The sequence below is a fragment of the Pituophis catenifer genome, unplaced genomic scaffold (genome assembly GCF_029215685.1).
Source record: "Pituophis catenifer annectens isolate HBS135680 unplaced genomic scaffold, rPitCat1.0.hap2 SCAF_6, whole genome shotgun sequence".
NCBI classification, from domain to species: domain Eukaryota; kingdom Metazoa; phylum Chordata; class Lepidosauria; order Squamata; family Colubridae; genus Pituophis; species Pituophis catenifer.
Window position 1 is genome coordinate 93,150,001 of NW_027256886.1, and position 26,776 is coordinate 93,176,776.

General features: G+C 39.8%; 1 protein-coding gene across 2 annotated transcripts in view; it reads left to right on the forward strand.

Annotated features, from left to right (window-relative positions):
• Positions 1-26,575, forward strand: part of GRID1 (glutamate ionotropic receptor delta type subunit 1) — an 802,371-nt gene extending 775,796 nt beyond the window's left edge. The window contains exons 14-16 of one of the 2 annotated variants that reach the window (XM_070945420.1): positions 10,978-11,144; positions 12,791-13,031; positions 26,147-26,575. In XM_070945420.1, coding sequence (XP_070801521.1) covers positions 10,978-11,144; positions 12,791-13,031; positions 26,147-26,575 — 837 coding nt within the window. Of the gene's footprint in view, positions 1-10,977; positions 11,145-12,790; positions 13,032-13,437; positions 13,531-26,146 lie in introns of those variants that run through there. The other variant, XM_070945421.1, reaches the window with a different exon arrangement.
• The last annotated feature ends 201 nt before the right edge of the window (positions 26,576-26,776 follow it).

Here is a 26,776-nt window from a genome sequence, read left to right on the forward strand (position 1 = left end):
TAACCTGACTCCAAACGAAGCCAACACTGACTTCCAGCCCCAAAACCCTCCCTTTCCGTTCCCCACTCCCCTGCACTCGTTGGCCATCTTCCAAGTCATTCTCCCCATATCTACTAATTCAGCTCCCAGGAATGTCCCTCCTCCCATCTCATCTCCTAGGGGATATTATCTTCAGGGAAGATAAGTAGGTGAAAAGCCAAGTGTCCTCTTGCCAGCTGTCCCCTCTTCTCCTTCTTATGTCAGCACTAGAGTAAATGCAGGTTGAAGTGCTGACATAAGCACCTTTTGAAATCCTTTTCTAGGCCTTCTAAAAAGGCCTTCTCTAGGTCTGGACATGTTTCCACTGAAGATCATTCTCTGTTATAAGATTGTGCACTTCATATGATCCCAGTGGAATAGGATGTTCCTACAGAGGGAGGGAGGGAACTGCCATCATTTTCCAGAATAATATCTTGACTACAGTACATCTACATCTTGCCTGTGATTTTTGTTTTGGTCTAGAGAACTTAGCAGTATCATAATTATGCTTTCCAAACTCCATTATGCTCATGGTGAGACCCTGTCCTTCATGGTCTTTATCCAACCCTTCACTGCTTCATCATTGCCCCAGAGGCATGGTGTCCATCCTCTCACTGTCCAAGAAGCTTATGGTTTCATTTGAAAAGCCATTTGGAGTAAGACAACTGATGGTGGTCTAATGAGGAGGTCACTCTGATGGATTAAAACCAGTGCTGGAATGCTGCTGGTTTAACAACCAGTTCGGTGAATGCTTGCTTTGCGTGTGCATGCAGCTGCTTAGAATCTCAGCTGCTTATCTTCCAAGTCAGTAATGGTAAGTAGAACAGTGTGTGTGTGTGGGGGGGGGGAGCAACTGTGCTGCGCGATTGAGATGAGCTACAAAGCAGGAAGTAAAAGACTGGATAGAGCAGGGGGCAGGGCCAACTGATTGTTGGTGCTACCGTTTCGCCCGAATCGGTCTGAACCGGCTGAATTCCATCTCTGATTAAAACCTTCTTGTCTATTCAGATGGATGGCAAACTGCATTAGTTACTCCAAAACACCTTTGAGTTCAGATTTTAGTTGAGCTAGTTGTATATCCTTACAGCCACTGAGAGTAAATAAGTACCAGCTTTTATTTCATCCCAAAAACAGAAAACAGGATATCTGAATCCTACACTACTATACTCCTTATACTACTTTCTAAAAATTTAGTAGGTTTGGTGCTTTTTATTTATTTATTTATTTATTTATTTATTTATTTATTTATTTATTTATTTTTAATTTGATTTATATGCCACCCTTCTCAGGGCAGCTTACAATGTGCTAAGCAATAGCCTTCATCCTTTTGTATATTTATACAAAGTCAGCTTATTGCCCCCACAACTGGGTCCTCATTTCACCTACCTTTGAAAGGATGGAAGGCTGAGTCAACCTTGAGCCTTGGTGAGATTCGAACCTGCAGTAATTGCAGGCAGCTGGTCTTAATAACAGGGTGCTTTAGACCACTGTACTACCAAGGCTCTTTTTCAAATGTAACTTTAGTTAAACTAATCTGGCTCTGTGTTTTCGAAGTATTTTGTGTTGTTTCCACAGCTTTTGTCTTAACATGCCAACTTGTGTAACATGTTGGATTTTGGTGGGTAACTGAGGATCCACTTCCCACATCTCTTGTGTCAAAGAGAGACAAGTAGCAAATTTCAGCTTCCTTTGTTCAAATTATGCTAATAAAATATGTTATGAAATATTTTTACTGAATAAGTAGGCAGTTAACGTGCCTGTATGACTATTTAGCATTTCTCTATTATATCAGATAAACAAACTCATAAATTTTCATAAGGCTATAAAACAAGTCCCTTTTTATAAGGCAAACATCAATTTATTATAGATATTTATTTAACATTAATGTTTCATTATCGTCTTTGCAAACAGTTTAGAAAACCTCTTTAAACCATTTAGCAAACTGTTGGAGAATAAGAAGGCCATCTAAATTCAGATACCAATATTGTCAAACTAAATCTGATTTTTACACCTAACATGTCTTGATTGTTTGATCCAGGGATGAAATCCAGCAGGTTCTGACAGGTTCTGGAGAACCAGTAGCAGAAATTTTGAGTAGTTCGGAGAACCGGCAAATACCACCTCTGGCTGGCCCCAGAGTGGGGTGGGAATGGAGATTTTGCAATATCCTTCCCCTGCCACGCCCACCAAACCACGCCCACAGAACCGGTAGTAAACAAATTTGGATTTCACCACTGGTCTGATCATAGTCCTAATATGTAACATTCATGTTTTAAATGTCATCCTTTTGTAACATTATTTTTTCATGTCTGGAAACTGTGATTTTCAGACCAAAGCCATTTTCCCACTTGAAAATGGAAGAGAAAATGTATTTTTTATAGATGGAAAAAAATCATAATGGAAACTTGGACTATTTACTTCTTATAATAGACTATGTTATTTTTTTTTTTAACATGACTCATGGTGCTGTTTTATAGGCTGCATATCTGTGTGCAGACTTTTCATAAAAGCACTGCACAGAACTTCTAATGAGTCTGGGATCTGGGGGCGGGGGACCATTTTATGCTCACTTAGCATCCATTAGCCTTGAGAACATGGACATACTTAAAACCTACTTGTGAACAGGATGGAAAGGCTTGTCAAGATGAATTGATGCCCTAGTATTGATCAGTAAGTGGACTGGAATCTCAAAAAAGCCACTCAATGTTTGTTTAAGATTTCTGTTTTCAGTGTTTGAGACAGAAAGAGGAAACAAAATGAGGAGGCATAATTGTCTCCTTCCTATCTGCTTTTGACTTGCTGCAGTGCAATGAAAACTTTAAAACAAATTGTAGGTTCCTTATTGTTGTTGTTAGTTGTTAGTTGCAAAGTTATGTCCGACCCTTCGCGACCTCATGGACAACTTTCCTCCAGGCTCTACCATCCTCTGGAGTCCATTTAAGCTCATGCCGACTCCTTCAGTGACTTCACTCTAGCCACCTCGTTCTCTGTCATCCCCTTCTTCTTTTGCCCTCAATCTTTCCCAGCATTAGGCTCTTCTCCAGTGAGTCCTTCCTTCTCATCAGGTGGCCAAAGTATTTGAGTTTCCTCTTCAGGATCTGGCCTTCTAAAGAGCAGTCAGGGTTGATCTCCTCAAGGACTGACCAGTTTGATCGCCTTGCAGTCCAAGGGACTCGCAGGAGTCTTCTCCAGCACCATAGTTCAAAGGCTTCAATTCTTTGGCGCTCAGCCTTCCTTATGGTCCAACTTTCACAGCCATACATTGCAACTGGGAAAACCATAACCTTGACTATACGCACTTTTGTTGGCAGGGTGATGTCTCTGCTTTTTAGCAAGCTATCTATAGCTTTCCTCCCCAGGAGCAAGCGTCTTTTAATTTCTTGGCTGCAGTCCCCATCTGCAGTGATCTTGGACCCCAGGAAAATAAAATCTATCACTATGTAGATTCCTACTCAAACAAAACATTTTTGGATATTCCAGAGAGAATTCTTCCTTCCATTTATAACTCAACTGGCACTATTGCCATGATTGAACAGTGCAAAAAACATGCATTGATTGAGAAGACCAATGAAATTACATTTGCATATGGTTTGCAGAGCTCATGTAAATCATGTAACGTGTCTTTCAAAATGGTTTATTGAAATTTGGAGAGAAAGCAAATAAATCAGAGCTACCACGAAGCCTTCAGTGCTGGAACTATTTAATAAATTGAGCCTGATTGTGTTAATATGATGTGATTTTTTTTTCCAGTTCCAGAGTTAATTTCTACCTTTTATCTGCAAGAAAGATATACACATCAATCCTGATTTCAAACTTAGCACTCCCTTTTTAAATCCAGCTGTGACAAACCATACCTCATTATAATTTCAAGGCAGGAGAAGGCATATTTTAGTTATAAGTCTTTATATTTTTAAAATATGCCTTTGGAGAAGGCATATTATTGTAAACAAGAAGCAATGGATGGAAACTAATCAAGGAGAGAAGCAACCTAGAACTCAGGAGAAATTTCCTGATAGTGAGAACAATTAATCAGTGGAATGACTTACCTCCAGAAGTTCTGGATTTGCCAACACTGGAGATTTTTAAGAGATTGCATAGCCATTTGCCTGGAATGGTATAGGGGGTTGGACTAGAAGACCTCCAAGGTCCCTTCCAATTATGTTATTCTGTGCTTATCCTTGCTTGAAAATACAAAAAGAAAAATTAATTGTTCTTCCCTGCATGATTATTTAAATGAAGAAAATAGAAACATGGCACCTTTTATTGCATTTAAATCAGACTAGTCTGACCTAGCTGATCTAGAGGGGAAAAAAAGCCATTGAACTTTTTAGGATTTAGCTGAGAAAAGAAGTAAACAAACAAAAAGCTTCCAAGAATAAGACAATGGCAAACAAGGTACATGTGAATGTGTATCTTGTAAACATCAGGAGTCAAACTCAACTCAAGGGAATCGCATCTTTGTCTACCTTTCAATATACGAAATAGCTGTTTGGCAAAGTAATGGAGCATGAAGCAGATGAACTTGGAGAATTATTTCTGCAAGCTCACTTCAGACAAGAGAAATAGGGGTGGACAGTGGTGACCGTTTTCACAGAAAGCTTTGTTACTGCAATTGGGCACTCAGGCATGTTAGTTGCCATCAACTTTTCTACACCGAATTGATGTTTCCAAGCTTTTTAAGTACGTTAGTGAAAGCAGCAATAGAGTCTCACCTCCCTCATTCAATATTCTGTATTACTAACTCTGAATGAAGAACTAAAGGGCTTTTGCAACTCAAGGTTTTGGGTTGGCCCTTTCATTCATGCTGGAAAAGAAGACCAAGGCATTCTCCATTCCATTCTTTTCTCTTTGCAGCCCTGATTTCAGAAATGGATGTTAGGAGGTTAGCTGTCTGTCTTATTGAAAACCTTCTGTTGATTGGGCAATTTTATTTCATTTTTCTGAAAGGCCACACTTTGGTTTTCCTCATTCTGTTCATTCACCTTTCCTTTATCTTTCAAAATATCAACTAGGAGTTCTATACGCTCCAATTCTTGGCTGATACATGAGATTAAGAAAAAAAAAAAACTATCACTCTCCTTTATTCAGAAGGATTCAGATACCACTTTTTTCGACTAACAAATTAGATTAAAAGCCTGAACTCGGTTCATCAGAAGCTTATGCTTTTTAATCAGGTTTATTAGTCTGAAAAGTTAACAGATTCCCGAATGTTTGCAAACATCATCTAACATCATCTAAAAGCCCTAGTAAGACCACACCTAGAGTACTGCATCCAGCTTTGGTCACCACACTATAAAAAAGATGTTGAGACTCTAGAAAGAGTGCAGAGGAGAGCAACCAGGATGATGAGGGGACTGGAGACTAAAACATATGAAGAACGGTTGCAGGAACTGAGCATGGCTAGTCTAGTGAAGAGAAGGACCAGGGGAGACATGATAACAGTGTTCCAATATTTGAGGGGCTGTCACAGAGAGGAGAGGATCAAGCTATTTATCAAGGCACCCGAAGGCCAGACAAGGAATAACAGATGGAAACTGACCAAGGAGAGATTCAACCTAGAAATAAGGAGGAACTTTCTGACAGTGAGAACAATCAACCCACGGAACAGAAGTTGCTTTTGGAAGTTGTAGGAGGTTCGTCACTTGAGACTTTCAAGAAGAGATTGGACTGCCATTTGTCAGAAATGGTGTAGGGTCTCCTGCTGAGTGGGAGGTTGGACTAGATGACCTATAAAACCAACTCTGTTAATCTGTAAGACTAACCTGGTTGTTGTGACTCCAGCTCCTGAGCCTGTCCTCATGGAGGAAAATGACTCTGAAAGTGATGGGGAGGAACAGACAAGGCCTCCCTCTCCAGGACCCTCCTTTCTGGCAACGCCTCAGGTTCCAGCTGAAGGCCAGGAGGAAGGCATGTCGGAGCACCCGCTAATAGGGAGTGATGAAGATCAATCTTGGATTGATCCCAGGCAGCATCGGAGGGAGAGGCGTGCGCAGCAAAGGAAGAGGTCTGGAAGAGCCAGAGATTGCTGAGTCACTGAGCCATGCCCCACAGGGGATAAAAGTGGGTGGGGTTGCTCTGCAGGCTCTTTGATGGACAAAAACTGCATATCGTGAGCTTCGGATGGGATATCTTTCGGAATTAAGGCTTGGACTTTGTGAATGATTTCTGACTACTCTTTGAACTCTTGGTTGCCCCAGCAACGGACTACAGATACGCTGACTCCTGTTTCTAGAGGTGATAAGAAACTTGGCAGGCATTCGGAAAGTAGCTGCCAGAACTTTTATCTGCCAAAGGATTCAGGTCAGCTTGTAAAAATAAATTACTGGTAGACATCTTTTGCTCGTGTATCTGCCTATGTGAGGTGGGGGAACAGAACAATGGTCTTCTTCTACCACATATTCCAAATGAGTCTCAGAAAAGGCATATGTGATAAAGAGCACCCTTTCGCCTCCCTTGGCTTCACTGGAGGTAGCAATGCTGTCAAACTTAACTGCTAGAATTCCCCCCAACCCCCACTCTCAAGAAATATTGGAATTGTGATTTACAAAATGAACTGAATTGGGACTAGAAATCTGTACCCATTTTTTTTTCAAAGAAGCACAATTTACATTGGAGCATATTTTCTTGAGACAATAAGATAATAGATCAATCTTTTAAAGATTGCTTTTAAATATTGCTTTAGATGAAAATTGCTGTTGTGTTTCTAAATTTATTTATTTATTATTTATTTATTAGTCATATTTGTATGCCGCTCACTCTCCGAGGACTCTGGGCGGCTTACACCAAAGACAGTGTACTAAATAGCATATTGCCCCCAACAATCTGGGTCCTCATTTTACCCACCTCGGAAGGATGGAACGCTGAGTTAACCTTGAACTGGTGAGATTTGATCCGCTGATCTGCTGAACTAGCAGTCAGCTGAAGCAGCTGCAGTACTGCACTCTAACCACTGCGCCACCTCTGCTCTAGTAGACTAGAGTAATCTAGTCCATGTAATGTAATCACATGGACTAGATAACCATGTAATCACTAGTAGACCCTACCATGTAAACTCTTAATCCATAAATACTAGTAACGATTGTGGTGCTCAGCAAGAAAATATGGTGTGGTGACCATAGTTTTGTTCCACTTCTTATAAAAGAGGACAGGAGAACTTATTTAGTGACTGTTATTTTCAGCAGAAACTACCTGGTTAAAATAGCATCTTGATAAAAATATTCAGTGCATAAATCCAAAGAAAAAGAGACACCCCAATGTTTATGGCAACACACTGTTTAAGAATGCATCTAAAACTCAAACACCCAAGGACCAGGCTCAGAAAATATATAAACTTTTGTTTAATACTTTGGAAGTCTGCAATTATGATTCCTCATTTATTTGCATTAGAATCTCCAGGCCATCTGTTCCTCTGCGCTTTTTACATTCACTAGAGACTTAACAACATACTACTTAAATGCATTGGGAAGTCAATGATTATTTTAACCATGCGAAGTGATCTTATTTTTTTTTTTCCTCATGAATTCCCATCCAGAGACATTTCTTACATCTTAAGTTAACGGAAATGATTTACATTCATTACAAACATACAGCCTGCAGGCGCTGTTTAGAATCCCAATTAAGACTGACATTTGCGGATGAGCTGTGTAGGTGTGTACTAATATAAGCCAATATTAGCTAAATGAATCTAGTGGGAAAATACAGTTCTTTGCCTCTGCCATGACATTCAGTGGAGGCTTCCTTTAACAGCTTATCGCTTCTCAAATTTCTGATAATGAAAACACGCTATTTGTTTGAAATAAAACTGGTTTCAGGCTTTATTATGATGAGCTGTTTTACTTTGTAACATTAAAGTAATCCACCAACTTTAATTAAAGTTTTGCATTATATTACCGCATTCATTAGGGTAGATATCTTTTTTGTGCTTTCCCTTTTCTATTCTTTCCAAGAATTGGAGAATGAATTCCAAACTCGAGGCGAGATGGGCGGCAAATAAATCTAATAGTAATGATAAATAATTAAACTTAGGAGTTTCTAAACCAGCATTTGGGAAGAGCTTCTGTGAAGCTGTAATGGAATTCGGGAATGACCTTGGAAATGCTGCCTAGGGCAGTGGTCACCAACTGGTGGTTTGTGGAGCATTGGTGGTCCACGAGACAATTTTGGTGGTTCACAAAAAAATTATTTCCATTTTTTATATTACACTAAATCAGGGGTCCTCAAACTATGGCCCCTAGGCCAGATACATGCAATGAACATTGGTGTTGCTGCAGAGAGTCTCCCCCCTTGGGGTCTTCTTGTGTGGGTTGGAGGAGGGCAGAAATTCTGACTTGGGGTCTGCTTCAGCTTCCTGGTGTGGGGCTTTGGGCGAAGGCTGGAGGGAAGTGCCGCTGGTGGCGAAGAGCCGGAGGACCTTGTTCCAGTGGGAGTGCATCATGGCCTGGACCTGCCTGACCATCTCAGCCCGCTGAGCCTCCAGGCACCAGTACTTGGCCTTGCACTCCTGCAGGTCTTCCCTCTGCTTGGAAAGCCTATGCTCGTAGTCCTCAGTGAGGTGCTTCTGCTGAGCCTCCTTCTCTGTCAGATCCAATTTGAACTGAGCTGTTTGGCCAACTCTTTCTCATGGTGGCTGCTTAGCTCCAACAACTGCTTCCTGTTGGGGCCCTAAAGAGCCTGGGCAGGCAGGCAATGAGTGGCTGGGAGGTGAGGGGTAAGTAGAGGACGGCGAGGCACCCCTCAACATGAGTGACATTGAGTTGACCATGCCCACCCAGTCACATGACCACCTAGCCACGCCCATCCAGCCAGTCATTAGGCAGATCATATTAATGGTCTGTGGGATTTAAAATTATGAATTTAGTGGTCTCTGAGGTCCGAAAGAAGTTGGTGACCCCTGGCCTAGGGCATAGTCAAATAAGAGAGGATGAATCCACAGCTGCATAAAGGAACAGAGAATGAATATTAAAAAGGATTCAGCCTATCCTACCAGGCACTGGTAAAAAGAGATGGTGGGAGATTTGTACTTTCAGACTTTCAAGATTCTGTTAACGTAGCCTTGCAATAAAGTAGAATTATTTCTACTAATAGCTCATTTTGTTGGGTTTTCCATCTGGTCTATTTGGGATGCTGGCAGATGTTTAGGGACAGTTTATATAATCTGAATAAATCTCCCATTTGCTTAGCCAGGGAGAATCTTTGCTCTATTCTTCCAGTCATCAGCTGCTAACATTGCATTGGGCTGTACTACATCACAAGATTAGTATTGGCAAGACTAGACATACAGTAGTGGCCAAAATTGTGGAAACTTTTTGGGAAAAGTGTATTTTCTAAAACTAGCTAATAACACCACTTTTTTTTTTTTTGGAGTAGTACCATAAAATTATATATCAATGGAAAGATAATTTAATCAAAAATGTAATGCAATCACTTTTATGAAGGATTTGCTATTAGAATCGCAGTTACAATATAAAGAAGAAAAGTGAAACACGTAGAAAAAATGAGATATACAAAAATGATCACCATGTCAGTTAATACTTAGTTGGGTAAACTTTAGCATGAATTATGGCCTTACAAAGTCTTCCCATGGAGTGAACCAAGTCTTTTAGTTCTGCAGCTGTTAGAATGTGAATCCAAGATTGAAGGATGGCTTCTATTAACTGGGTTTTATTGCTGGGTCGCTTCTGACTAATCAGTTTCTTTAGTCAGCTCCATAGATTTTCAATTGGGTTAAGATCTGGGCTATTCCCAGGCCATTCCAGGAGTGGAATATGATTATCTTGAAACTCCCCCTAAAAAAGTGGTGTTATTAGCCATCAACCCTCAAAAATACACTTTTCCCAAAAGGTTTCCACAATTTTGGCCACTACTGTATAGTATTTTCTTTATCTTGGGAAAGCTGAACTTTTTCATTGATCCTCTAAAAGGGTAGCTCTAGGAACTTGGTTCCATTTGAGTTTTTTGCATCTATGGAAGAGTTTCCCGCTTCTGGAATCTGTATCTGTTTAAATACACATTTAAAAAAATAGGGAATTCCAGAATTTGAGAATGGTTGAGTTTTCCTGACTCAGTGATGAATTTTATTTATTTATTTATTTATTTTAATTTGATTTATATGCTGCCCTTATCCGGAGACTCAGGGCAGCTTACAATGCACTAAGCAATAGCCTTCATCCTTTTGTATATTTATACAAAGTCAGCTTATTGCCCCCACAAACTGGGTCCTCAATTTACCTACCTTAGAAAGGACGGAAGGCTGAGTCAACCTTGAGCCTGGCAAGATTCGAACCTGCAGTAATTGCAGGCAGCTGGTCTTAATAACAGGGTGCTTTATAACAGCAGTCTTAATAACAGAATGCACCATTGGATGAGCTGAAAGACTAAGTTAGAGATTGATCGCCATGGAGAAAATCTATCTACCCTGTCTAGTTGCTAGGAGTTGAGCATGATTCGATGATACAGAATAAGTCAAATTTCCCATGGTCGACTTACTGATGTGTATTTTTCTGGGTTTGTTTGCCATACAATGCCCAGAATCACATGACAGTGAGATGGGTGGCATACAAATTTAAAAATACACTTTCCCCAAAAGGTTTCCACAATTTTGGCCACTACTGTATTCGGTCCTTAAATTAAAAAGAGCCATCTAAAAGAGGCATATCTTCCTTTGCTAATCAGACTGGGGCAATCAGCTTCAGAAGAGAGGGGAAGGGGGAAGTATGAGGTTTAGAATTCTTCCCAGAGCTTAGAAAATACATCCAAAACCTTATATGTAACCTGATTTGGAGGAAGATTTCTCAGGACAGGAGGGGAAAAAATACAAAGATTTTTGAGCACTTGGAGTCTGACCAGCTATGCCCGAGAACTTGAGAAAAACTCCAGAACTTGTGTAGATCAGTTCTAAAAGGGCATATGTGATTTATTTTTCAAAATTATTTTCTATATCTTTTTTTTTTTTTTTTGCAGGCCAAGAAAGGCAACTACGCGTTCTTGTGGGATGTGGCTGTGATAGAATATGCAGCCTTGACAGACGACGAGTGCTCTGTGACCGTGATTGGGAATAGCATCAGTAGCAAGGGCTATGGGCTAGCTCTTCAACATGGCAGCCCGTACAGAGATCTCTTCTCGCAAAGGTAACCGAAGAGCAAGTGCGTCAACATGGTTCCTTATCTTCGTTTTTAGTCCTGAATTCTTTGCAGGTGAATCTGGGCTCTCATACTTTCTTCAGGGTGCCTCCAATTTAGCAATTTGGATGACTTAAGGGAGGCGGGAGAGACAGTGTTTATTCAACTACAACCTCTCCCCATTGAGGGATAGATGGAAGGCTAAGGTAGGTAAGTGCACAATGCAACCAGTTAGACACAGTGGCTGCTGATGAGCAAAACTTTTAATAATTAGCAAGGACTGGATTACCTGCATGCAGGAAAACTAAATTAAGGGCAAAACCAAGGATTGAATATGTTGTTATTGTAGTAATTGCACAATAACAAAGTTGGGTTGACTGCCTCAAGGATATTGTAGTAAGCCCAATTGATTTGCACATTATTGTTAAATGTTTTGGCTTTACAAATACTTTTTTTCCCTCTCTTTTTTTCTGATTGGGAGGGGTTGGATTGGATTCAGCCCTTGTTCTGGATAGGAGTTCTAGTCCAGCCAAATAGTCACAGTTAATGACACAGTGACAAATCAAAGTATTTTACAGGATGCACAAAAACCTTATCTGCTCTACCTAAATAGTTTTCTGCAAATACCAAGTTTTGGGTTGTATTTTACAGTGACAGACATGCAAAGCCAAAATATTTACAGTCATTTATAAGCAGCACATCTCTATAGCTAAGTTGTATCCTTTGTTGCTCCTGTAATACTACAACTGGGAGCTCAGTGGTACATGTCTAAGAATAATAGCCATGCACCATTAGTGGTTATATATGGTCTACTCTTGGTCAGTGGTATAGTGGATTGTTAAATGCAATGTTTGCTTCAGCACCACTCCGCCTATGCAAACACCATGACTCACAAAAGTAAAATGAGTCATTATATCCATAAATAACATGACACACAATTCTATGAAAATCTCAGAATATGTCCCCACATCTTGCAGAGCTGTTGGTAATCTTGCTATACTTATGGGTGATCCTGCATCACCCTGACAACAAAGACAGCACCCCAGAGCTGTTCTCCTGTTCCTCGTAAGGAAACTGGGTTCCTTCATACACAACCAAAGAATGGGGTATCAACCTGCATCATGTGTTCAGAGAAAACCAGGATTTCTAATCATTGCTCTAGCAAATTAAAATTAAAAATAATTGCATATAAACAGGAACTCCTGCTTAGAGGAGGGACATTCCTTGCTTTGTTGATATTTATGATTATAGCTGTGTCATTGTGTACTGCCAGAAGTTCTAAGAACCAGTAGAATTTGCACATCCATTTGTGGGATTTGCTTCTGAAATGGGCAGAGGTCATGAATAGGTTTCAAGAGTGAAAGTCAAAAGGATTGTCTCTTGACCACATGGTTCTCCAGAGCCACCTGCTTGTCAATAGCGCTTCTACCAGCATCAGTTATGGTAACATATTTTTTTAATCCAACCCAATATTAAGAGGCCTCCATCCAACTCTCCAACTTTGATGGTGTTAGTACTAATTTTATCTTACATTAACCATGCAAAGAAAAAACAGTTTACAATTCATGCCAACTTTCAATTCCTACTTTTTCTGTTCCACCTTGCTTTGTGTAGGCATTCTCAGCTTCTGGTTTCTTCTGATCTAACTTTTATAGGATTCTAGAACTACAAGAAGCCGGGTACTTGGATGTCTTCAAGGAGAAATGGTGGCCACGGATGGGACGCTGTGACCTGAATAGCCACACCAACGCCCAGACGGATGGGAAAGCCTTGAAGTTGCACAGCTTTGCAGGGGTCTTCTGCATTTTAGCCATCGGCCTACTCCTGGCCTGCCTGGTGGCCGCCCTCGAGTTGTGGTGGAGCAGCAACCGTTGTCATCAAGAAACACCGAAGGAGGTCCATAACTTTTATTCTATCACAACTATGGGGAGGGAGTATAAAACATGGACCAAGGGGGAGAAAGAGAAAAGAGGTCTAAATGGAGGCATGAAAGTGTTAGGTGCGCTCAGTGGATTCTGGTGGAGATGAAGACATTGAAATACAGCAGAGGTCTTCAAACGTGGCAGCTTTAAGACTTGTGGACTTCAACTCCCAGAATTCCAGGAGTTGAAGTCCACAAGTCTTAAAGCTGCCAAGTTTGAAGACCTCTGAAATACAGGGTGGTCTTGTTGGTTTTTAAAAAATTATTAAATAATGCCTGTTTTCTTCTTTTTCCCCCCCTTTGAAATCCCATATGTTTATGTCTTTATGGAAGGTGCCAAAATGTCAGCTCTGACAACTAAAGTCCTGTATTTATTTATAGAGCAGATACAACCTGGGAGGCAACAGCACCACAAACATTCCCGCATTGCCTCACCATTGTGCCTCAGCCTTGCCATGGAGAGACCATCTTTAGGGGTAAGAGAGTAGCTCAGCTGCCCTGCCTTTGGCCCCTTCCTTGAGCATGAAAGTCCAAGAGCTTTAGAAGTACAGAAACAACTTTATCTGGGTTTTATTTTCCAAAAAAAAAAAAAAAAAGGAATTCCATGTGAAACCCTCATTTTTCTTAAACCAAGTGGTCAATAGTCCAGGTTAGGGTTCTGTACCCAAACCAGGACATGCAGAAACCCTTTTCCTCTTGCATGCATGTGTCTATGACAAAGCACCGGGGAAAAATGTTCAGAAAAGTGCTCCCTTTTCCGGCCCCAGGACAATTAGCCTAAGACCGTGATGGTGAACCTATGGCATGCACGCCATCGCCAGCTGCTTTTCCAGGACTTGGCATGCTGGCCAGTGCGCATATGTGCACCAGAACCCAGAAGAGAGCAGCTGGCCGGTGCACATGCACACTGGACCAGGTGTCCGGTGCATGCACATGACAGAACCCGGAGAGCAGGTGGCTGTCGAGAGCATACACACCAGTCAGCTGCTCTCTTCCGGGTTCCAGCGCTCCGGCACGCACATGTGCACTCCAGTTTCAGCACTCGGTGCCAAATAGGTTAGCCATCACTGGCCTAAGATCTTCCGCTTTAGCTAGGACCTGCATCCAATCTGTTAATGTAGCAAATGTAATAATGCTGCCCAGTAGTGTCATGGATTCTGAAGAGTTGCTTCCAGGGTTCAGGGGAAGGAAATAGCCACATGCTGACTCTTTTGTACTTGCCAAGCATGCTACATCTACAAGCATATACAGCTCAATGTACGGCCATGTATAGCTAATGACTTCCCAATGAAGACACTCCATGTGTTGGAGATTGTGGAGACTTAGATAAGCAGTGAGGTTTGTGCAAAACTTTACTTTGACCCACTGCATACAGTAGTGGCCAAAATTGTGGAAACCTTTTGAGAAAAGTGTATTTTCTAAAACCAGCTAATAACACCTCTTTTTTGGGGGGGGAGTAGTATCATAAAATTATATATCAATGGAAAGATAATTTAATCAAAAATGTAATGCAATAACTTTTATGAAGGATTTGCTATTAGAATAGCAGTCTAAAGAAGAAAAGTTAAACACATAGAAAAAACGAGATACACAAAAATTATCCCCATGTCAGTTAATACTTATCTGGGTAACCTTTAGCATGAATTACAGCCTTACAAAGTCTTCCCATGGAGAACCATGTCTTTGAGTTCTGCAGCTGTTACAATGTGAAACCAAGATTGAATGATTGCTTCTATTAACTGGGTTTTATTGCTGTGTTTCTTCTGACTAAGCAGTTTCTTTAGTCAGCTTCATAGATTTTCCATTGGGTTAAGGTCTGGGCTATTCCTAGGCCATTCCAGCAGTGGAATAGGATTATCTTGAAACTCAAAAAAAAAAAAAAAGTGGTGTTATTAGCCATCAAACCTCAAAAATACACTTTTCCCAAAAAGTTTCCACAATTTTGGCCACTACTGTAACAGTCTCTCTGCTCTGGAATGGAAAAAAAAAGAGGATTTACTGCCCACAACAATTCTGTTTCAATTATTGAAAGGTAACCACCAAGGAAGGAAAATGACTCACACAAGCATTTCAGGTTGTTCCTACCCCACACAGAGGTGAAGGAATTACAATATGCGTACTCTACGATTCATAGATGATCAAGTGAAGGGAGGGAGGCAACCGCAAAGGAGGATGTGGAGATCAAGGATAGTTCTACGAGTTCTTCTTGCAGTGCAGTTTGGAGGAAAATACCATTAGGGTGGGGGACGGACACAGGTACAGAGAATGTGCTTTTGACACTGTACGATTCTCTTGTCCACTATGTGGGCCGAGGTATGATTGTTCATTCCCTCCATTAATACCACAATAATTAATTCCGACATATTGACAGGTTGAACCATCTCCCTTTCTCCTTTCTGATATGTTTCTTAAAAAGGGGGTTCCTTTTTTTTAATACACCGAATGAATAGCTTGCAAGCATTTGATAGAACGCAAATGAAATTTTCTACCATCCAAAGATTCCCTTGCAAACATTTCAAGCAGTGATGATCAACCTGTCATGAAAGCATCTTATACACACACACACACACACACACACACACACACACACACACACACACACATGGAACAACTGTGTGCATCATCTCTCTGGTTGGCTCCTAGATGTGAAGGCATCTAAACCATCTTTTATTAAGAACTGATGTTTCCTTCCAGAGAGTTAGAACAGCTGCTACTTCCCAGTTGAGGAATACGCAGGACCCATCAAGGCTCATGTTTATTTGTCACGGTGCCAGGAGCACTGCAGCAAATGGCTTGCCTGCCATGTAACAGCTCAACTGTCAAAGGCATCTTCATCTGATGTATCAGCTTATAATGCTATATTTGTCATCAACATCTGTGCAGCCTTCCACCCCCCCGTCCATTAAAACAACGGAGTAGTCAGGGCCATGTTTGCAGACAAGTCATATAAGCTTTTAGCATCTAGTTCCACAATGTTTTATTGTGAAAAACAAATTGTGTGTGTGTGTGTACATGCATGCACAGATGTGCATGTGGAATACATGGTTCCATTGGTCCATGAATGCAAGTAGAACCAGCAAAGCTGAGACCTTTAGGTTCGGTTGTCAATAGATTAGTGAAATAAAGCTAAAATTAAAACAGCAAAAGTTGCAACTTCACGTTGTATGGAGTGTTCTTGGACATATTATTCTGTAGGTATCAAGCTAAACTCAGTGGGGCTGGCTATAGTTACAAAGATAGTGGGAGAAGGAGTCAATAATTACTTTTTGCCATCTCTTAATTTTTTTTTTAATTTACCTACTTTCCCTCTACATTTTTATGACCATTTCTTTTCCAGTTCTGTTGTCTGTTTGTTGTGAAAGAAAAGTCGGATGGTTGTATTGTGGGATTTTCCCCTTCATTGTAACATTTGGGTACATTACAATAATACATAAAGAGGATTCCAAAACTTAACGTTTTACCAAAATCTATACAGGTAGAGATAGATACTGGCTGAAGTGCAAGAGGGGGGAAAAAATGAGAAAGCCACACTATCTGACCCTTTCTTCCTTCCCCCTTCTTTCTCCCCACCCCCCATGGAGATTGCCCGTGAGGTGAGGCTGGGTCTCAGGACCATGGTGAGCATTTCTGTGATCACATGTGATCTAATCCGATGCTTGCAATCATTCCAGGATCCACCCCTGTCTGCCATTTCCATGCCTGCAGTGAATGCTCACCTACCATTGTGGAAAAGAGATGTCCTCAGCATTCAACTCTGCCATTTTCAAGCAGATCTTTCTTGGAGATCTGGGCATGCCAATCAAAACAGATCATTATGATCTGGCATTCCCAAGGATAACATCATTATTTATCTTCCTTTTGTGCTTCTCTCATTGTTTTCAACCAGACCATTGATTCATCATTCCATGATCTACTACAGCTTTCCTCAACTTGGTGTCCTCCAGAAATTTCAGCCAGGGAAGCCTTAGACTTCTCAGCCAGCATACAAGCAGTTGTGGTACCTCTGGAGGGTTCAAGGGTAGGAAAAGCTCTTCAATTCAGTTTGTGGTATCTCCGGCATCTCATTCCCATGAGCTCCTGAACATTCCTTCCAGAAATTAAACCTTCATTTTTCTGCATACAGAACCTGTGCTCTGCCATCACTCACGAATCTTGCCTTAAATATATGAAACCTGAAGGCCCTCCCCCACCTTTTTAACTGAAGAACTAGTATCCCAGTCCAAACATGATTTAGGTACCCAGAAGCTATGTTTCACTATCCTCCACAGAGCCCTGAATGAATACTGTACAGTATATAAAGAAAATGCATAAATCACGCAAGATTTCGGCATCCTTGAGCAAATACTAATTCCTACTCTAATATACATGTGTGTGTGTGATGCACATCATGTTTTCATATCTTTATGTCTGTTTAAATATATATAACATGCTGCTACATTCAAGGCAGATATCAGGAAAAAAAAATATTATTTCTGATAAACAAAGCCAAGGAAGACACATGATAACGATCATTACAGCCGAGCGATGCTTTAATCTGCTCTTGTTCAGAAACTTAGAAATTGAAGTTAACAGAAAGCTCTTCCTTTTCCTTTTTTAAAATTTGATATGAATGTTGATTCACTGAGAAAGATACATTTCTTTTCTGGATTGGGAACATCTCAGTATAGGACTCGTTTCACACAGATATTTAAACTAGCTATATGTTGAGTGCACATCAAGCTTCCTTGGTATCAACCAACAGAAAGGACCAATTGAGCTGCCTTCTTAACTATTTCATTCTGTCATGAAGAGTGCGGTTCAAAGATGTAATCATATGGTAACTTTAGAGTTCTTCCTTGCCCACAGTTTAATAATGACTAGCTTTTCCAAAAGGTGATGGGTTTAGTGATAGGATCACCCCAGGGGGAAAAAAAGGCCACAAAGCTCTTTTCCATGAAGCAAAACAGGGATGGGTTGCTACCGGTTCACCCCAGTTTGGGCGAACTGGTAGCGGTGGTAGCAGGAGGTTCCGCCCACCCATCCAGACATCATCAAAAATGCTCTGCGCATGTGCAGAAACTTCTGCATATGTGCAGAAGTGTTGCACGCTTGCAAAGCGCGCATGTGCACCCGCGCGCTCCCAATAGCGAACCTGTAGCGCCGGGATTTGAATCCCACTACTGAAGCAAAATGCTTTCTGGATGTTTCTTGCTATACATGGTGACACCCAGCAGACTGTCTGCAGCGAAAGAGCAAACCAGAGATCAGATGCTAGTAAAAGTAGTAAAAGGGAAAGAATAAAAGAATGCCACTTCCATGAAATACAATGTCCTAAAAATATTGGTGCAGGGAACAAAGTGCCACCCAGCTGCATACCTTTTCCCGTTTTTTATGAAGGAGAACGTCATGTACAACAATACAACAATATTTCTAATATACGTTTCTGTCTTTGAGGGGCTGTCCATAAATTGCACATTCCCATACACATATCAGTGCATTAAATTTGCAGTAAGGGCTTGCAAGATGCTAGACGTAGTAGCTGCAGTAATAAAGAGACACTGGTTGATCCTTTATAATGGCGTAATTAAATTGTAGAGGGTAAATCCTTTTCCGCCTGTTGCTTTCTCTCAGCTTGCTTAGCAATCTCAGGCTTCAAAAACATCACAGTGTTTTATTATTTTAAACGGTTGCATATCCCAAAAAAGAGGAATATCAAAGAAATACATATGCAAGTCAATAAAGGGATTGCAAATTTCAAAGCAAAATATTTCATATAATTTTGATCAGCAGGGACTTCATATAACTTCTTGATCTTCTCCAAGTAGCTGTATGGAAAAGAGAGATTAAGGTAGACTTTGAAGTCAATTTTTTGTTGCAACATATAAAATAAAAACTGAACCAAACCCTACAAACTGTATTTGAAATGCAGTCAGCAACGTGTATTTTATGTAGCATCAAGTGGTGTTTGACTAAGTCGGTTGCCAGATCTAAATTAATGAGCATAATTGAGTTTTATTTTTCCCATTCCTATATGCATTATGATTATACCTTACTCAGTATTGAAACCTTGACTAATGAGGATGTAAATTAATGTACATTAAAAACCAATTGCTTAACCACCCTATCTAGCTGGCTTAATAGCGGGTAGTGGGGACTCTAAAAATGGCAAATAAATATACACATTATTTCTGTTTCATCCCATCAGTGGGTTGATTATTATAGCAAAGCCCTTTTTTTCCTCTGTCAGATGTTGACAAGAACTGGAATTACAGCATTGCAAATGTAAAAACAAATTGGTAGTGACAAAGGCAGTGGATGCAGAATTGCTAAATGAGTCACTTCTAGGCCATCCATTTTAGATGTGGGCTGACCTTCAGAGGGCCATGTTCTTTAGAAGTCCACAAAGGACACGTGAGACATTTACATTTTAAAAGCAAGTGGGAGCAGTTAAGACCTTGCATGTCACATAACCTTGGCAGAGGTTTGAAAAAGCTTCCACGTTCCTTAGAGTGCACAAGTGTGTCTTATCTTTGTAGATGAAAGTTGCTAGCCACCCTGTATAGCAATTGCACACCATTGTTTGGGAAATTGTTCGCAATTTAAAATGGAGTGGAAAGTCCCAGAGTTTCCAGTTCCTTCCTTTCTTCCTTCCCCTTCCTTCCTCTTTCTTTCTTTCTTTCTTTCTTTCTTTCTTTCTTTCTTTCTTTCTTTCTTTCTTTCTTTCTTTCTCTCTCTCTTTCTTTCTCTCTCTCTCTCTCTCTCTCTCTCTTTCTCTCTCCCTCCCTTCTTTTCAAAGAGATAGATATAAAATTACAAGTTTAAAAGTGGCACAAAAGAAGCCCTTAAAACAACATTAAAAAAGGTACTTGCAACTCTCTTCAATATAGATACAATTATAAAACAAAGCACTCTCTTGTTTTAGTTTAACAAAAAAAACTGGATACAGAATTAAAATATAAAAGACATACATACTAAACAATCACACACACACACACACTCTAAATAAATAAATAAATAAATAAATAAATAATAAAGGCAGAGATATCTGTAATGGTAGTTTAATACTCTGACGATGTCAGCAGATGGCTGACGAAAGCTTAGTAGAATAAAATTTTAATTATTTTAGTTCCGGAGTTCGCAGAATGTCTGTTTCTTTCTTTACAAGTATACCTGGAATTCGTATTTTTAGAATAGTTTCTATCTATCTATCTATCTATCTATCTATCTATCTATCTATCTATCTATCTATCATGTTATATATATATATCTTATTATATATTGAGATTTTATATATATATATATATATACCCTAAATAAGCCACAGAACCCATAAATAACATCATAATAACAATCCCACCAATAAACATATTGCTAAATATTTCTATAATTAGATTATTTATAGAGAAATACACATGGCTGTTGTATATTTATATCAGTTGCCAAACTATCACTTTCACAAAGCAACAGCTTAATTCTTTGTGAAAATCACACAGAAAGACTCCACCTACCCCCCCTGAAATGTTGCCATTGGACTAGCTTCCAAATAACAAATCAAAACATCCGCAGCTACAGTATGGCCCCTATGTCAGATTATGGGGAACCGAACTGAGATTTTTCTACATCTCTCATGAGTTCTAGGCAGCACATCAGTTATGATTAAATTGTAGCAAGTTCTGTAAGTCCAAGTCTGATCTCCGATAGCCCTCAATGCTTCATTAAACATTACGAGGCCATTGATTTCTGACCATTTTAATACCTCGCCAGGCATGGGAAGTTAGCTTTTCTCACGATGCTGATTAATGATCCCAGTTCCTGAAAAATTAAGCTTGTAATGTCAGCCTGTGCTCAACTCAGTTGACTTATTTATTTATTTATTTATTTATTATTTATTAGTTCAATTTATATGCCACCCTTCTCCGAAGACTCAGGGCGGCTTACAATGCATTTACAATGACTTTAGGTTAGTTAGACCCTCATTGCGAGGATCAGTATCAGTACTTAGAGGGGTTTTCCTTTTTTCAGTAGCATAACAGAATATTTTATAATGCTAAATTATTCTGAGCTTCTTATTTTAAATCTTTCCAGGAACTGAACTCATTAATGTCACTTAAATCAAGTTTCAGAACCGTGGTTTAACACAGCACTTTGTGCAGTAATGTGCATCATCACAAGTCCTCTGGATGCAGAAAGAATCATGAATAGTTGATGCAAACAGACTTCACGGCCATTCTCATCCAGGGACCACTCAGTGGCCTGGATGCATTTGGCTAACTTCATACAACATATTGATAATGTCCCACCACATCTCTGTCTAATGTGTTGCATGAATCTAACCCATGTGAACATTTACAGTTCAGGGTGTTATGCGAATCCCCAAATATCCCACAGGTGCTTTGTTTTCAAGAGGCAACTGGACTTTCTTTGAAGACGTTTCGCTTCTCATCCAAGAAGCTTCTTCAGCTCTGACTGGATGGTGGGGAATGGGAGGATTTATAAACCCCCAAATAGTTTAATTCAACCAATCATGCTTGGGGGAACTCAATCTTTAAGAATACTTCTATCTAGAACCATCCGCTGAATAGTTGGACCATGGATTTCATAACATTTTCCTTTGAATCAGTCTCTGTGTGATTGTGTTTAAGTCACACAACTCTTTAAGGCGTATTATGTTCTGTGCCCAGATCTGTTAAGTTTTCTCCTTGGGGTAAATTCTACTTGATGAAAACTCATCATGGCAAACACATAAAACTGTTTTTTTATTATTATTAAAAAGTTTTTTTCATCAACATATTTAAATGTACAGTCTCTTATCCATCATTAATCATTATTCATTCATCTTACCTTTTACTTTCATTTGTTAATTGTTCGGGACTGCTCTTTTACCATTTCCTGTCCTTTATTTTACCACAACCTTTCCTCTTCCTCTTCCCTTCTCTTCCTTCTTCTATCTCTTTCTACTTTCCTCATTCTTCCTCTCCTTCCCTTTTCTATTTCCTCTCCCCTTTCCCCACTCCTCTCTTCTTCCTCCCTTTCTAACCCACTCTCTTACTCTTCTTTCCCCTTCCTTTTCTTCCTCTCCTTTTCCCTCTCTTCTGTTCTTCTCTCTCCTTACCTCCCTACTTCCCTCCTTCCCTCTCTCTACTTCTGTCTCCTTTTCCACTACCTTGTTGTTTCCATTTTCAATTCAATCTAAAATGGTATTCGAGCAGCCATGATTTTCTATTCTATCTTAATTTCAATTTTTTTGGCTTTATAATTACATCTCTTCTATCATTTTTTGTTAACTTTCCCTTCATTGCCTATATTTGAATTTTTCCCATGACAGTTTTTTTTTAAAGCAAAAATGTTTCTATTCATGCAAATTCATAGTATTTACTTCTCTATCATTCTCTTCTCATCTCATTTTGTTCAAAAGTTGTAGAGGGAATTTTTCAATTTTTAAAAGCAACTTTTGGAGACTAAGAAATTGTATTGCAAGGATAGTTGTATGCCTTGAAAGGGATACAGGAAAAGTAACTACCCTAGATTTGATTAGAATCTACTGAATCCAAGCCATCACTGGATTTTTCTGATTAACATTATCTATTTCTTCAAATTAAAAAGTATCATTTTATTTTCCTACAGAAAGATAGAGATAGCGATATGGATATCCCAATATATAATTTCATTGCTTTGCAAAGTGGAAATTTATTTTCCCTTAATTGAATTATAACATTCTTTTACCTGTTCAGTAAAGCAGGGTAGCTTTGGAGTTGATAGGATATTACTGTATTTTGGATCTTGAAATTCTGCAACTCTTTCTTCATGTATTCCATCTGTCTTACATTCTTGAAGAGATTTTGTTGAAATGGTGATAATGCTAAACTTCTAATAAGCTTGGATAGAAAGCAGAGTTAGTAGTTACTAAGAATGAAGCAGGGAGAAAGAGAGAATAGGTAAAATAAAAGTACTGTATTTATATTCTGAATGGGAAAAATGGCATTTTTATTTATAGGCATCCTATCCCCATACAGTGATGGTGCATTGATGCTCTTCTGAATTTTGCATCTGGCAAGAACCAATTTATAATATAATAGTCCTGATGTGATTAAATTATCTTATTTTTTTGGGGGGGAGAGCCATTTTGGCACTAAAAACAAAAGTTTAGAGGGCAGATCTTTTTTTCCTCCCTTTAAAAGCCAAATATTCAGACATGCTCCTAAGAGCCTCACAAAGGGTGCATTGCAGTGGTGAAATCCTACCGGTTCGCACCAGTTCAGGCAATCCAGTAGTGATAAAAATCTACCGGTTCGGTGAACCAGTAGTAAAAAAAAAGCTACCAGTTCGTCCGAAGCGGTATTTCCGATGATCAGCTGTGCCGTGCAATTTATATTCGCTAGAAAGCAGGAAATCCAGCTTTCTAGCGAATCTAAATCGCGCGGCACAGCTGTTCGCTCCTCGCTGTTCTACTTACCTTCAAACGGCTCTTTTTTCAGCGTAAAGCACACATTTGGTGTGCACTGTGCATGCATGCACAGCGTGCATCTAGCATGCACTGCACATGTGCATGCACGCAGCGTGTATCTGGCACACACCACGCATGCATGGGCAGCAAACTGATAGCAACCTGTGGAGGATTTCACCACTGGTGCATTGTATAGGGTTAACTGGTATATATAATTGCCAATGAAAATTATGGCCTTGGTGCTAATGCCATGATTTGTACACTGATATTCAGTGCCACATTAGAGCAAATGAAAGAAAGACTTATCATTCCAAATGATGACATTGCAAGCTGTCCTCCATTTCCCATACTAGTACGTTAAATACCTTTTCCCAATAGGGCTTCTGGTGGATGACATAGAAAGCAGTAATTTGTCAGATGTAATGGTGCAGAGATCAGCCACAGAAGACCTTCTTCCCATATTGCCTTGATAATCTTGAAGCTTCACACTTCTAATCAAATAGCTATTTTTTTAAAAAAAAAATAATCTTAGTGGAGATGTTGACATCTATGTCTCTGTCTTTCAACTCTTAATAGGTTTGTTGCAGATAGATATAATTGGCTTACAATCTACAGTTGTCAAGAAGAATCTGTCCAAAAGGCCTCCATAATTATTAAGTTTAAAAAGGGGTGAAAAAAGCTTTCACATAGTTGCTTAGAACTGCTTCATGTTTTGGAAAAGGGTAAAGAAATAGCAAATTTGAGGGAAGAGGGGAGATCACATTGTTGTACAATTAATAACCAAACAAGAATTGTACACTTTCTTTCCAGGGTTTCAATGTTACTTGGTTGGGTGAGATAGATTTCTTATCATTATCCTCAAATAGTTGATGAATTAATACAGATAAATTGAGCAAAATACAGAGACACAATGAGGTGAAAAATAAGGAAAGATAGTTTGAATATGTGCTGAGAAGGAGAATTATAACTCAGGGCATAAATTAGTTATTATAGCGAGATGATATATACAGGCAGAGTCTTGACTGCTGAGTTTTATACTGCATATTTTTAATTCAAAGTGAATATGGGTAATACATATCTTATATATCATATAAAATATATGAGATATATATCTACCTTTATGGATCTATTATATAAAAACTTTATAGAGGTCTTTCTCACCCATTGTATTAAATATAAATCAGTTCCTTTCTATAACTCTCCAACACACATATGCAGACAAAAGTTGTTTGTAATAGGTCACCCTATCTCTAAATTATTGCTTTTTGCTGATCTTCCGTTAAAATTATGATGGTCTCATTGTCATTATCCAGCCACTCTCTCCTAGCTGCCTTATATGCAGGGCTCATAATAATTCATGTACACAATGGAAGATCCAATTTTTTGAGGACTTAGGCTTTACTTGAATGTTATACCTGGAGACTGGAGGAAGAAAACAAAATTGATTGGGCCTAGATTCTGGATTTAGCTGCCCTGAGTCTTCAGAGAGGGGTGGCATATAAATTGAACTAATTAAATTAAATTAAATTAAATTTTAGCCCCTGAATCTGTGGTGGGTTGCTACCAGTTCTCCCTGGTTCTTGTGAACCGGTAGTGGAAATTTTGAGTAGTTCGGAGAACCGGTAAATACCACCTCTGCCTGGCCCCACCCTCAATCTATTTGCTGTCTCCTGACTCCCAGCTGATTGACTAGAAGGAAAAAAATCAGGGCCCACTTGACAAAGAAGAGAAAAAAAACAAGACACCTTAGCTTTAAATTGAGAAGCCAAGAAGCCTCTCAATTGATCGGCTAGAACCGATCCGCTCCTTGTAAACCGTTCGGTGGTGGTAGATTGGCAATTGAGGCCAAGCTGCTTGAAAGCGGTTTCCGATGCTCTCAGTGATGGCAGAGCAGTAAAAAACTGTTTAAACTCTTGCCGTGGTGCTTCAAAGGGCCGTCCTACAGCTGATCAGTGGTAAAAGGCAGTGTGGTGGTAGACCAGTGCACTTCAAAAACAAATAGGTAGACCGGAATGCTCCAAAAACAAATGGGTAGACTGATACGGCTTTGCAAGCAGTTCAAAGCCTGGTAGACCAATACCTCTGCTAAATCCTAAAGAATTGTTTGTCACATGGCCATCAAACCATGCCCACAAAATAAGCCACGCCCACAGAACCAGTAGTAAAAAAATTTAGAACCCACCCCTGCCCTGCATCAATGAACAATGGTGAATTGGGACTCTAGAACAAAAGATGACTCAAGCTGATTAAACGATCTTCTCTCACACACACTTACCCCTCCATCGAGAAGTCAAGTTTCAATCTGTGATTTACCAAAACTAATTCATTCAATGCATGACTGTATCTTTGTACTTCTAGTAGGTAACAAAAACAAAAGGCAACCCAAACTGTCCTGTTGTCTGGAGCAGTATTCATCAATTTCAATACTTTACAATGGGTGTGGACCACAACCAGCTAGGGAATTGTGGGAGTTGAAAACCCCCTATCTTAAAGTTGCTGAGGTTGAGAGATATTGCTCCAGACCCAGAACCCACAAGTACGTAGAACTTCAGATAGAAGAGTAAATTAAATGGGAATCAGATACCCATTTAATCTCCTCTACATCTGTGAGGAATCCATCAACCGCTTTTGGAAGGGATTAATCTACTCATTCCCCCTTTCTTGCAGGATAAAGAAGTCAACCTAGAGCAAGTCCATCGGCGTATGAACAGTTTAATTGATGAAGACTTAGCTCACAAGCAACTGTCCCCCGCCTCCATCGAAATCTCAGCCTTGGAGATTGGTGGCATGTCATCCAGCCAGGCCCTGGAGCCTGTCCGTGAATATCAGAACACACAACTTTCTGTCACATCTTTTTTACCTGAACAGACAGGACACGGGGGAAGCAGGACACTCTCCGGTGCCTCTGGGAGCAACCTGCAGCTGCCACTGAGCAGCACTGCCACAATACCCTCAATACAGTGTAAACACAGATCGCCGAATGGAGGACTATTTCGCCAAAGCCCTGTGAAGACCCCCATTCCCATGTCATTCCAGTCTGTGCCAGGCGGGATTATTCCAGAGGGCCTGGAACCATCCCACGGAACATCCATATAAAGGGAGTCATTGACCAGCAGAGATTTTTAATACAACTGGGGGAAATTAAAAAAAAAAAAAAAGACTCTTACATTTTTCTTGTACATATCTGTAAATAATGAAAGAATGAAGTGGGGTTAAAAAAAAGTGTATTTTGAATATTCCCAATTTTCAAAGTCAGTAAAAAACAAACAAACAAAAATGCAAAAAAAAAAGAAAGAA